General features: G+C 38.0%; 1 protein-coding gene across 2 annotated transcripts; it reads left to right on the forward strand.

The window, feature by feature from the left end:
- Positions 1-786: 786 nt before the first annotated feature.
- Positions 787-9,963, forward strand: psmc4 (proteasome 26S subunit, ATPase 4). Of its 2 annotated transcripts, none has more exons than XM_038710777.1 (11): positions 787-883; positions 1,551-1,649; positions 2,624-2,810; positions 5,260-5,406; positions 6,428-6,537; positions 6,700-6,793; positions 7,222-7,389; positions 7,658-7,734; positions 8,110-8,278; positions 8,931-8,986; positions 9,138-9,963. In XM_038710777.1, the coding sequence occupies exons 1-11, from the start codon at positions 851-853 to the stop codon at positions 9,249-9,251; spliced, it is 1,254 nt and encodes a 417-aa protein (XP_038566705.1). In that variant the 5' UTR covers positions 787-850; the 3' UTR covers positions 9,252-9,963. The 2 variants fall into 2 exon arrangements, with proteins under 2 accessions (XP_038566705.1, XP_038566706.1); XM_038710778.1 differs by having other exon boundaries at positions 826-942.
- Positions 9,964-11,862: the final 1,899 nt, after the last annotated feature.

An 11,862-nucleotide genomic window follows, 5' to 3' on the forward strand; every position in this document is an offset into this window, starting at 1 on the left:
AACTTATGCTGCAAAACCTATTGCAATCAGGGACAAATTAATTTGAACTTGAACTTGAATGAGGAATGGAAAGTTATTCTCATGCTCAGTGATGAAAAGGGCCACTTCTGTTGAGTTCAGGTGACCATTGGAGATGGAAATTGGAAAAACAAAGTGCTAAATTGCTGAGGAATAGGAGAATTCTAATTTCAGCAGTAATTATTATTTTGAAGTTAGGTAACGAAGATGGTGGAAAGATTACGGTGCACATACCAGGCACCAAATGTCCAGAGAAGAGGTGAAGAAAGAGATCATCATGTACAACAATTTCAAACTAATAACAGTGGTGTCAAATCTGACAGTTTGTCGGTCTTGATTACATGTTAGAAGAAAATGCCTTCTGAGGTAAAAATGGGCTAGATCAATTACAAGATGAGAATCAACATTGTGTCAACTTATTTAGCAAGAGAAGAGAAGATTCTACATAGTAAAAATATATAGCCTACACACTATATACAATCAATATGCAATTAACGTTCTATGTAGATGTTTAAATATTTACACATTTTAAACACAATATATGATAACAGTTATCTGCAATCAGATAAGTAAAAAATGTAATCACAAATAGTCAGTTAGGCTTGAAGGAAACTCTGGCTTTTAACTTGATTTATCTCGATGAAAGTAGTTCAGGGACAATATCTCTAACTACATGCTCCGGTACAGTAGGTGGCGTTATGCACCTTATAAGTAGATTAATGGCAGCTTAAAGAAGACGAATAAGAACTCCATTCCCCATACAACCTTCTGCCAACGTTTTACGTATTACGTCTTATTACGTTTTAACGTCAGTTGGTAGGCATATTTCAACATGGAGGACATCGTAGCTGTAGAAAAGAGCCCGGTATGAATTAGGAAGATTGTTTCCTGTTTTGCAACTAACTAATTGACAGAGTTTCTGTGGTAGGCTTTTGTAAATACACATTTTTGAGTGTTGCTGTCAATGTGTTTTTTGTCGCTATCTTTTACCCGTTGTTAGTTCGTTGAAATTGCAGAAACGTAAACCTGCCAATTCATTCTCTACTCATTGCAGTTGATATGTCACGCAAGTTAGCTGTTAGCATTAGCATGATTTTAGTAGAGCTCAAGACAAACAGTGTGTTTAAATTAAGTTGAAGGTTTTATAAAACTGTATCCACCAAAGATTGATGTTGATGTTTTTATGTTTACCGATGCGTTGAAACGGCTGTTATCTGTAACGTGTAGGCTAGTCGGATTGTGTTTTTACGAGCGGTTAAGTTAGCTAGTTGTTAACGAGCTAAGTGTAGCTAAGCTAAGGTTAGTGTTGTCTAGTGCAATGTAAAAACCTAGCATTCAGTTGTTGTTTTTGGGAATGTTTCCATAAAGTTATCTTTTTGCTATCCTTCGATCCTGATCTGAAAGTAGTTTGTAACGTTACTATAAATATACATTTCTGTTTGTTGGGTACAATACAAGCTCATCACTGATGTGTAAAATACAATAGTTTATAACTTGCATGTGAAATGTTGTTGTGTTATTGTCACTCACAGGACGAAATGCCAGCAATACTGACCTCCAGACCTCAGACAGGTCTGTCCTTTCTGGCACCAGAACCAGAAGATCTTGAGGACCTTTACAGCCGATACAAGGTCTGATTCATACATTTGTTAAGTTTATAATCTGTCCAAATTAGATCTGTAAATTTCAAAGGTGAATGATATGTTTATTTTGTGTGTTCATGGATAACAGAAGGCTGTGGTCTGCTTAAATTCAGGTGTATTTGATTCCAATACAGAAACATATAAATCAGATGACTTGAAACAAACTTGTACAAGTTACCCTTTTAAAACCTCTGAAACGCTGCCCACATCATATTTACATAATTTTCACCTAATATATATACTGTCTACTTCTGTTCATATTGAACATTTCAGAACAATTAATTACTTTGCACCTCTATAGCAAGAGACAGGTGCGTCAGAGGGGGACAGGTATGTCAAAAGTTGCAAAGAAAACTCCCATTCTAGCAACATTGTGTCAGTACATATATTTTTTAAGTTAGACATATTGAACATTTAAAAGAATATCTGTTTCGGATATTAACTTTTTGGTGCATCTGACACTGACACTCAACCTTTGAGCCCAATATTGCTGTTTGACATAACTTCAAATAGTTTTTAAAAAAAAAGTTATGTCCTAGGACATTTATTATTTTTTGTGTGAATGGGGGGGAAAACAGTTCCCAAAAACTACTGTATCTCTGAACTCTCACACATAGGCTATTCTGTATGATCTCCTTTTGATAACTAATGCCATAAGTAATGTAATATTGTTTCACTTCCATTCACTGAGCCTCCCCTGAAACCAGTTGGAGACCCCCTAGGGAGGCCCGCCTCACACTTTGAAAAATCCTCGTTTACTTAGTAATGTGTGATCCTACATATAGTTAAGGGTGATGTTTGTTCTTAAATGTTCATTGTTTTTAGTGGTTCTTCAACTCTTTGTGTCTACTCACAAGCCAAAAACTTTGGTCTGTGATCTCCAGCAAGCAGATTTATGATACTTTCATCTCCTGCAGGCTCTAAATTTTCTTTGATCATCTCCTTTTGTTGTATATTTGCAGAAGCTGCAACAGGAACTGGAGTTCCTGGAGGTGCAGGAGGAGTACATCAAAGATGAGCAGAAGAACCTGAAGAAAGAGTTCCTCCATGCCCAGGAGGAGGTGAAGAGGATACAGAGCATCCCACTTGTCATTGGCCAATTCCTGGAAGCTGTTGACCAGAACACAGCCATTGTTGGTTCCACTACAGGTAGCATTAAAAGAAGAAAAAACTGAAAAAAACCTAAATGAGAAAGACCTACATCTACTAAAAATAATTATGTGCTGGCAATATTAATTTTAAGTTTTAAAAACATAGAGAGGAAGCTCTGTTTGACCCTGCTGACCTCAGAGCATCACCTCTACTTCATGTTGTTCCAGCAGGAAAGTTTGCAGGATGTCCTGGAGATAAAAAGTCTTTGAATATACACTAGAGGTCTTTACAAGTCAAAAACACTTGAAAACCTGGAAAAAAAGGCAGCTGAATCATTGCAAATCCCAACATTATTAATACTCAGTTTTTGCTAGTGTTGCATGCATGCACCCATTTATATTTATGTATTCTTCTTCGTGTGGCAGTTGTGGTCTTAAAAAGTCTTGAAAGGTAATAAATAAATTTTGTGTAAATTAAGGCCATTACAAAGTATTAAAAAGTCTTGATCGCCATTTAACAGGGTATTAAATTTTGTAGATATTTTTGTCTATGTGAACATCCTTTTTGTCCAAATATTTAGATTGAATAGCCAAAATTATTAGACAGGCAAAACGTAGCACGTTTTTATTCTGTGTAACGTTAGGCGCGGAGATCTAGGATCTACCGTGCCAAATAAATAAATAAGCTAAAATAGATCCGTGCAAACCGGAAAACGAGCACAACAGACAATAACGTTCCACCACGCCGGATACCCAATGCTAATTGTTCAAAACATGGTTGGACTGAGCTCTGTGGCTGCTTGAACACAACTGCCTGAAAGTTTGATGTGCTACAGCAAACTTTCCAAATGTTGAACTAATCGTTCTGCCTAAATAGTTATGATTATTGACGAGTTAGTAGCCTACTTAAAATTAAAGTTAGAGACTGACTAACTGTAGAATATTTTTCTTTCACAAAGTTAATGAATAAAAAAACAACCCCAAAATGAAACAGCTGTAACTGGAATTAATATTATATTAGTGGTAAGCTATTACTATGCTATTATAGAATATAGATTATACTGATTATAATGAATATAGTTACAACATATAATTAACATATTAATATAAAACTAACAGTTTACTATTACTACTACTAATATACTCACTCATTTGTACTAGTTCCTTCAGGTTGTGGATCGAGCCACTGTAGTGGAAAGATTTAGCCAGAGCCAGGATGCCATTGTGCCAATATGTGCTGATTCTAGCCTCCTCCTCCTGAGAGCAACATGTTCTCCTTGTTCTATTTTACATCTGTTTTACTAAAGTTTACACAAATCAGCTTTAGGATGCAGACAGCAGCTGTTGATCGCAAATGTCTGTGCTACACTGCCTACACTACAGACGTTATCCATCACTCAGTTTATTCTCTTCACCTTTGTTCCCTTCTGGCCTATTTGAATTAAGTTGTATTGATTCAATGGTCGATGAAAGTTATCACAAAAAGAGTGTTTAGTTTTTAAGTTAGTTAAGTTAAAGGTGGGTTGTGTGGTTTTTAGTGGCTTCTAGCAGTAAGGTTTCAGATTGCAACCAACAGCATACGCTTTACATATTTGTGACTGAAAATAAGTTACTACTATGTCAGGTAGTTATCAACTGGTCGGCATTTGCGGGCAAGCTAACATTATCTAGTTTGAACCAACTAAAACACAAAATCACACTGTTTCACATGTTTTGCCGTAATGTTGAGCACATAAACATCACAGCCTGTTTAAGACAATGGATTTTCACGGGAAATCCAACAAGTCCTTCACATAGAAAACAGTAGGCCTTAACAGGCTGTTATAGGCAACTGAGAAAGTTGGTGAATGCCTCAATTTTAAGGTGAGGTTACAACCTGGTCACGTATAGGCAATAAAATGTTATAAATATGTTTAAATTCCTTTTAAAAACTCCACAATTCCCCTTTTGTGTGAGGTTGACTTAACCGGTTACAGCTCCAAGTGGCGCGGCAGTCTTAAATTATGTTGAAATGGTCTTGAAAAGGTCTTAAAAGGTGTTGAATTTCACTTCTGGATTCCTGTGTGTATACACAATCTCAACAGAAGACATGGCTACTACGTGGGATCATAGCATTTAAAGACACACTAGATTTGGAACTGTGCTGGACTGGTCCTTAAGATGTTAGGGGATAGATGTGGCACGTTAAAGCTGCCATCTAGTTTGCAGTCTGAACACTAAAATAGAATCTGTTGTTTCCTGTTTCCACACATTTGTTATTTTGGTATGTTTAGTAACTATTTATTTGTAAATAAATAAATTAATAGATAAAGCTGAATTCATGGCAGATGATGCATTCAAACTGTAAATGTGAATGCTTTATCATGTTGAGGCTTTCAAAGTCTTGAGGGAGAACCTGGAAAAGATGTGCTGTGCGCTGTCAAATTTTAATTATTCAGTGTGAAGTACATGTTTTAAATATGTAATGAGTTCTTTCTCCTTTTTATTTAACGCTGTTCCCCTCTCAGGGTCCAACTACTATGTGCGCATCCTGAGCACCATCGACAGAGAGCTGCTGAAACCCAATGCCTCAGTGGCCTTGCACAAGCACAGCAACGCCCTAGTGGATGTGCTCCCTCCTGAAGCTGACAGCAGCATCATGATGCTGACGTCAGGTAAAACACTCTCTCCCAGGGGATTTCTAGACAAGTTTATGAAATGGCTCCTCAACAAAGACGACCGTGGTCATATCTGGAGACTACATTTTTCTATTAGTGTCATAATTTTTTTTTGTTTTATCAAATAATCAATTCACTCAATTCTTGATCAGTTAGCCATTTATCTTATCCATTAAAGAGGTGGTATTATGCTTTTTGTTTTTTTCCCTCTCCTTTATTGATTTATATACCTTTTTTGAGCATGTAATAGGTTTGCAAAGTGAAAAAGCTGGAAGTCCAGCCCAAAGGGCGTTCCCATCTCCCACAGAAAACTATGCTTGAAAACAGCTCATTTATAGTCCAGCCGTTTCCCTGTGACATCAACAGGGATGAAAGCTAAATGCGCCTCATATAACACTCGCCAAGCAGCTAGTCCGACACGCCCCCTATAACACCGGTGGAAAAACTGAGCTGCAGCACACACCTCCTCTCCCTTCCAAACACTAGCTACCGTCCAGGCAGTCAATGGACATAAAGTTGTTACTGTGATGTACAACAGAGCTCAGTTATAACTTTATGGATGAAAGATACTTTTGTTACAGATTAATAACTCACCATTCTGAAATTGAAGTGGTTTACCGGCTTCTTGCTGACCCGCACCTTCTCTGCTTCTGATTGGCTTGTAGTCCTTAACTAGGAACTGCGCGTGTGCAACCCCCAGCAAAGATCTTTTAGAGACAAGATGTATCACTCATAGCTAAAACGAAGCCTTCAACACACACGGTGAAAAGAGGAGCTGCAGCAATGTGCAGTATGAAACAAAATATGTGGTTTTTGAAAATGAAACCATGTAAACCTGTTCTGGTTCACTCCCTAAATAGGAACCTGAAAATGAGCATAATACCACCTCTTTAAAATACTTAGACATTGTCATTTTCTTCTAAGCTGTTGAAGAAGGTTGGGGATTTTGTATAGAGTTTACTGTGTTTAAATAGCAAAGCTGATATAACTTTTCTTTTTTCTGTGCTTTTTGTCCCAGACCAAAAGCCAGATGTGATGTATGCTGACATTGGTGGAATGGACATTCAAAAGCAGGAAGTCAGAGAAGCTGTAGAGCTGCCACTCACACACTTTGAGCTCTACAAACAGGTCAGATATTCAAGTGAAATGGGACATTCTGACATGAAAACTGACATATCTTTTATGGATTTTACACTGCTTGTCGCAATGAATGAAATAACATGAATTTGCTCTCTGATGTTGAAAACCTGTGCTAGATACTTAATAACTCTGGTCTATTTACTTTCTCAGATTGGCATTGACCCACCCAGGGGTGTCCTTATGTACGGACCTCCAGGTTGTGGAAAGACTATGTTGGCCAAGGCTGTGGCACACCATACTACAGGTAAGCCCTCCACATCAGAGACCTGTATGTGTTTGGCACTGCACAGAACCTAAACCCTTGATAGACAACTGTTGGATATTGTCTGTGGATTAGTATGTTGGGCTTCACCAAATCCAGCCAATCCTCAAACGGGCATTGCACAACCTGCTTAGCGTACTGGCAAAACAAACACGGAAAGTAACCAAACACAACAGCTGCTAACAGCGGCTGTGAAAGATATCAATTCAAAGAAAATCCATTGCCCCTTTTTTATGTTGACAATGCATGATGATTTGAACACTAACATTTTGTCATTACTTGATGACACTGATTACTACAGAAGTGCAAGTGATATCTACAGTAGCTACTGTAGTTAACTTATAGATTATTGCTCAGGATAATGTTCTTTCTGACAAATTAATCCTTGTCTAATTTTTTTCTGTACCCAGCGGCGTTCATCCGTGTGGTGGGCTCTGAATTTGTTCAGAAGTATTTGGGTGAGGGCCCTCGTATGGTTCGTGATGTCTTCCGGCTGGCAAAGGAAAATGCCCCGGCCATAATCTTCATTGATGAGATCGATGCCATCGCCACAAAGCGTTTTGATGCACAAACTGGAGGTATGAACGTGTGTGGTTCACAAGCCACAAGCCAAACCAGTAACATGTCAAAGACTGTGCTCAAACTCTGGGCGAGGTCGGGTTTGCTATTTTCCCCCCTTCAATCAAGATTTGTTACAGATTTCAGTTTTTATGGACAAACACAACTGTAGTTTTTCTTATTGAAGTCATTATTCTGAGATGTTTGTGTTCCCTGATTATGTCCTTGAAAATGCAGGTGCATCGTGGTAAAAATGTTCCCTCTGACCTTGTTGTTTTTCTTCTGCAGCTGATAGGGAGGTGCAGAGAATCTTACTTGAGCTGCTTAATCAAATGGATGGCTTTGACCAGAACGTCAATGTCAAGGTAAATCAAGTTCAACTGTCAGAGGAAGCTCTTAACTTTCCCCCTGCGACTGTGCCATCTCTGTACTTGCTGACTTGTGGTGCCAGTATTGGAGCTTGAGCACTGTCACTCTGCATTCACTATGCCATTATCACTATGTCTTGTGTCCATTCATTCAGCTTAGCAACCAACATTTTTTAATTTTTCAAAACCTGAAAAGGACATCTTGACCATAAGATATTTAAGAATGCAGCTCTCAGAGCTCACAAAGAAATCAGTATTTAAAGAGGGTGGCTGCTTACTTCTAGGAAGAGTTTTTACACCCTATATCATGAGATGTTTACAATTCATTACAATATTTACATGGCATCTTTTGACATTTTAAAACCCTCTTAGGTGATCATGGCCACCAACAGAGCAGATACGCTGGACCCTGCCTTGCTACGTCCTGGTCGTCTGGACAGAAAGATTGAGTTCCCCCTGCCTGACCGCAGGCAGAAACGTCTCATTTTCACCACCATCACCAGTAAAATGAACCTCTCTGAGGAGGTCGATCTAGAGGACTGTATCCTTTTGGGCTTTTCCTGACCTTGGATTGCATTTATTATGTGTACAGTAGATATGTTTGCATGGGTGCAGTATCCTGTGGGGTACATGTGTTACTTAATGAGTCTATTTTAGGTGGGTAGATATTTAGTTCATGATGGGAATTCAGCTTAATGTCAGGGATGCTAAAATTGTATTATTACCACTGTAAAACATACAACAGGGTAGAGCTCATGTTAAATTAAAGCCAGTTTATGCAGTAAAAAAATGGTAAATCAACAATTGAACACATAGCTAGTAAACATAGTGTGAGATGCTTTTTCTTGCTGACTTGTGAACAAGTTTTTGTTCTTCTGTAGTGTCAAAACTGTGGTATGCAGGGACATTGACATCCCATGTGACTGATAACAGCTCTCTGTGGATGCCACCAGACTCAGTTTATGCAGGACAATAAAGTTGTTGTTCTGGTCTGTTTGTGCTACCTGCAAAAAACAAACTCTGAATCACAAAGGCAAAATGGAACCCCTAATTAAAACACAATAGCTGGTGCATTGGCAATTTAAACAGTAACAAGGGTGAGAGTCTGCAACCTGTTCACAATTACATTCCAATATCCTTTTGTTTAAGGACTGTTGTACTTGTATTTTGAGTTGTCCTTAACTGATGTGCAGATGTGGCAAGACCAGACAAAATCTCTGGAGCAGATATCAACTCCATCTGCCAGGAGGTGAGCTTTAATTATCTGTTAAATTACAAGTTCTTTTCTTTTCTTGGAGGTGCACAAAAGAAAAACTAGTGGCAATGTAAACAATCTTTTAACAAAATATAAACATTCATTTTTCCATTTCCTCCTTCTGCTTACTTCTTCCTCGTCTCAGGCTGGCATGTTGGCAGTGCGTGAGAATAGGTATATCGTCCTGGCCAAAGACTTCGAAAAAGCTTACAAGACCGTCATCAAAAAGGATGAGCAGGAGCATGAATTCTACAAGTAGAGAGGAAAAACACATCCTGGAGGGGGGGGGATGGTGTCCAGACACACAAGTTTATTATTCATTTACGTCTGTGTGTCGGTATCTACAGTGAGTATTTTGTGGATTTGCAGTCCCTGACTTACATTGATTTTTTTTGGGACTAAATTTACCCACTGTAGCACAAGGCTTAATGTCAGATTAGCCCTGTGTCTCCAGCCTTGAGAAGACACACTACCATGTGATGAAGTGTTTTTTGTACAGGCACTCTACTGGTTCCTAAAAATATCTGGCCCTGACTGTAGTTAGGATAGAACATTTGTATCTCTATGTAGTCACTTGACAAGACAATACTTAAAAATCCATTAAAGATGTTTTCCATAAAAGAAAAATGTAAATGATGGTCATTGTTTTTCTGCCTGGAAATGCATGGCTTTTAATTGAAGCTACTATTAAAATAGTATTGTTGTTATAGTTATCAGTTGAATGTTGTGATTAGAGCTGCTGTGAGTAGTCAATTTATCAATTAGTTGAGCGACAGGAAATTAACTCTTGATTGCTTAATTCATTGTTTAAGTCATTTTTTAAAACAAAACTGCAAAAAAGTGGTTCCGGCTTCTCAAATGTGAATATTGTTACGTTTTCTTAGTCTTCTATGATATTAAATTAAATACATTATGGTTTTGGGTTGTTGGTTGGAAAATTAAGATATTTGAATATATCATCTTATGCTTTTGGAAATTGTGATGGATATTCTTTACTATTATGATTTTTTTTTTAACCAAATGATTAATCAATAATGAAAATAATCACTGTAGCAGCCCTGGTTGTAATGAATGTGATGACTTATAGTCTTGCATTGCCTGACCTTTATCCACACTACTTTTGCTGTGTTTTCCATCAAAATATAATTTTGAGAGATGTTGACACAGCACCTACTCGGACACTATTGCCCAACATTTTGAGTAAGTGGTGGTGGAAATGTTGTACTTGGGGTGGAATTGATTACTTGGGACAAAATCAACATGAATAAAATGGCTATTAATATGAAAATGATTTGTCAAAAATGACCCACACTACAACATGCATACCAAGTGTTATCTATGCTGGTATCACAACATCAGACACATACTCAAAATTCACGTCTGTAATAAGACAGATTTAGTAACAACTATGAGAACAAAAAAACTTCAGGTTGTTGGCAGTTAGAAGCGGTAGCCATACATCAGGTAAGTATACTCCTTTGTGGACATACTCTTGCCAGTGTTTGGATCTTGGAGTTGACAGAGTCGACTCAAGTGGATGCCAGTACTGGGCCGGGCTTTTTGTCTTTCATGCCGCTCAGTGGCCCTCTGCCTCTCTTGTTTTATGTCTGTCCATGAGTTGAACCATTGCAGCCTGAGGTTGCAGCTCTCCCTTCAGGTCACAAGTGGGGGGGAAGATCATGCATTATAGCGCCCAAGCTGCAGTATAAGCAAATCCACAGCAAGCTACACAGCAAATATCACCTTTTTCCACTAATTGTTTGGATTAACATGAAGCTGAAGACCAGAATCCCTTGAGGAATAACTAAGAATTTACTGTAATACAATTAATTTAAGTTAAAATAAAGACAATCTAAAAATCTGATCTAAATTCTCAACATAACCTGCTCTTACATCCCGAACTACAAAGTAGATAACAAAACAAACAGTCTGGGGATCCACGATACTGTGGCAACCCGCTGAATATGAAATTACAGTACTGGTTCTATAGACTGGAGAGACTTGTACCCACATGTGTTTCACTTGGCCTCTGGTAGGAAGGCTGTAAGTGACCTGGTCAAAGTAGTAGGGACAGAGCTGCAGGGTTGCCAGTTCTGGCCAGTGGGACATCCTGTCAAACATTTGATCCAGCTTGTGGTTTTGTCCAGAGTACTGTCCAGGGAAGAGTCTACACCACAAGGCTGACACCAAAGCTTCCATGTTGGTTTGAGCTGCTGACCGCCTGAGATTAAATAACTGGCACCGAGGTGGTTGGACAGACATTTTTGTAACTGTCCCATCAAAAACAGACAACATAAAATTTTCAGTGTACTGGCAGACAGAAAAAAGAATTTATTGATATTTTCATGTAAGTACACATACTACATTTATGTTTGGCTTTCATTAATCAGAACTTGCTTTTGAATTAAAGAATGTGAGTAGAGTATGAGTCCTATTATATAATCAAAAGTAAATTATTATTACTTACCTTAACTGTGAAATGTAATCTCCTGTATGAAACGTGATTTATTGTTTTCTTTTATTTTTTTTATCCAATTCTAGAACATTTGACTATATTTAAACAATGACTGAGCATAATCATATCATCTAATATATATAGTCTAATATATTAGGATCATATTGATCCTAATATATTCCTAAATGCACGAATACAAATTGTGCCCAAAACAGAACCTGCTACACAGAGATCATGGTTGAAGGAATCATGACAAGTTACAAGCTACAAGTTAAACCTAAAGGCTTAGTAGACTTTTGTTGGTTGTTAGTTTTGGACAGATGTTTGCTGTTTTACCCCCCCCCCCCCAAAAAAAGTCACATTATGGCTTTACAATCCACAAGGTATGTGGCACTTCAGGCCAACCTGGTGCGAA

The sequence above is a fragment of the Micropterus salmoides genome, unplaced genomic scaffold (assembly GCF_014851395.1).
Source record: "Micropterus salmoides isolate LMB-PRFRI ecotype aquatic unplaced genomic scaffold, ASM1485139v1 Ms_hic_scaffold_11, whole genome shotgun sequence".
Classification (NCBI taxonomy): Eukaryota; Metazoa; Chordata; class Actinopteri; order Centrarchiformes; family Centrarchidae; genus Micropterus; species Micropterus salmoides.

Coding starts and splice junctions, on each gene's coding strand:
- psmc4 (XM_038710777.1), top strand. CDS start 851: ATGGAGGACATCGTAGCTGTAGAAAAGAGCCCG. Junction 2,811..5,259: donor CATTGTTGGTTCCACTACAG/GTAGCATTAAAA, acceptor TTCCCCTCTCAG/GGTCCAACTACTATGTGCGC. Junction 7,390..7,657: donor TTTTGATGCACAAACTGGAG/GTATGAACGTGT, acceptor TTTCTTCTGCAG/CTGATAGGGAGGTGCAGAGA.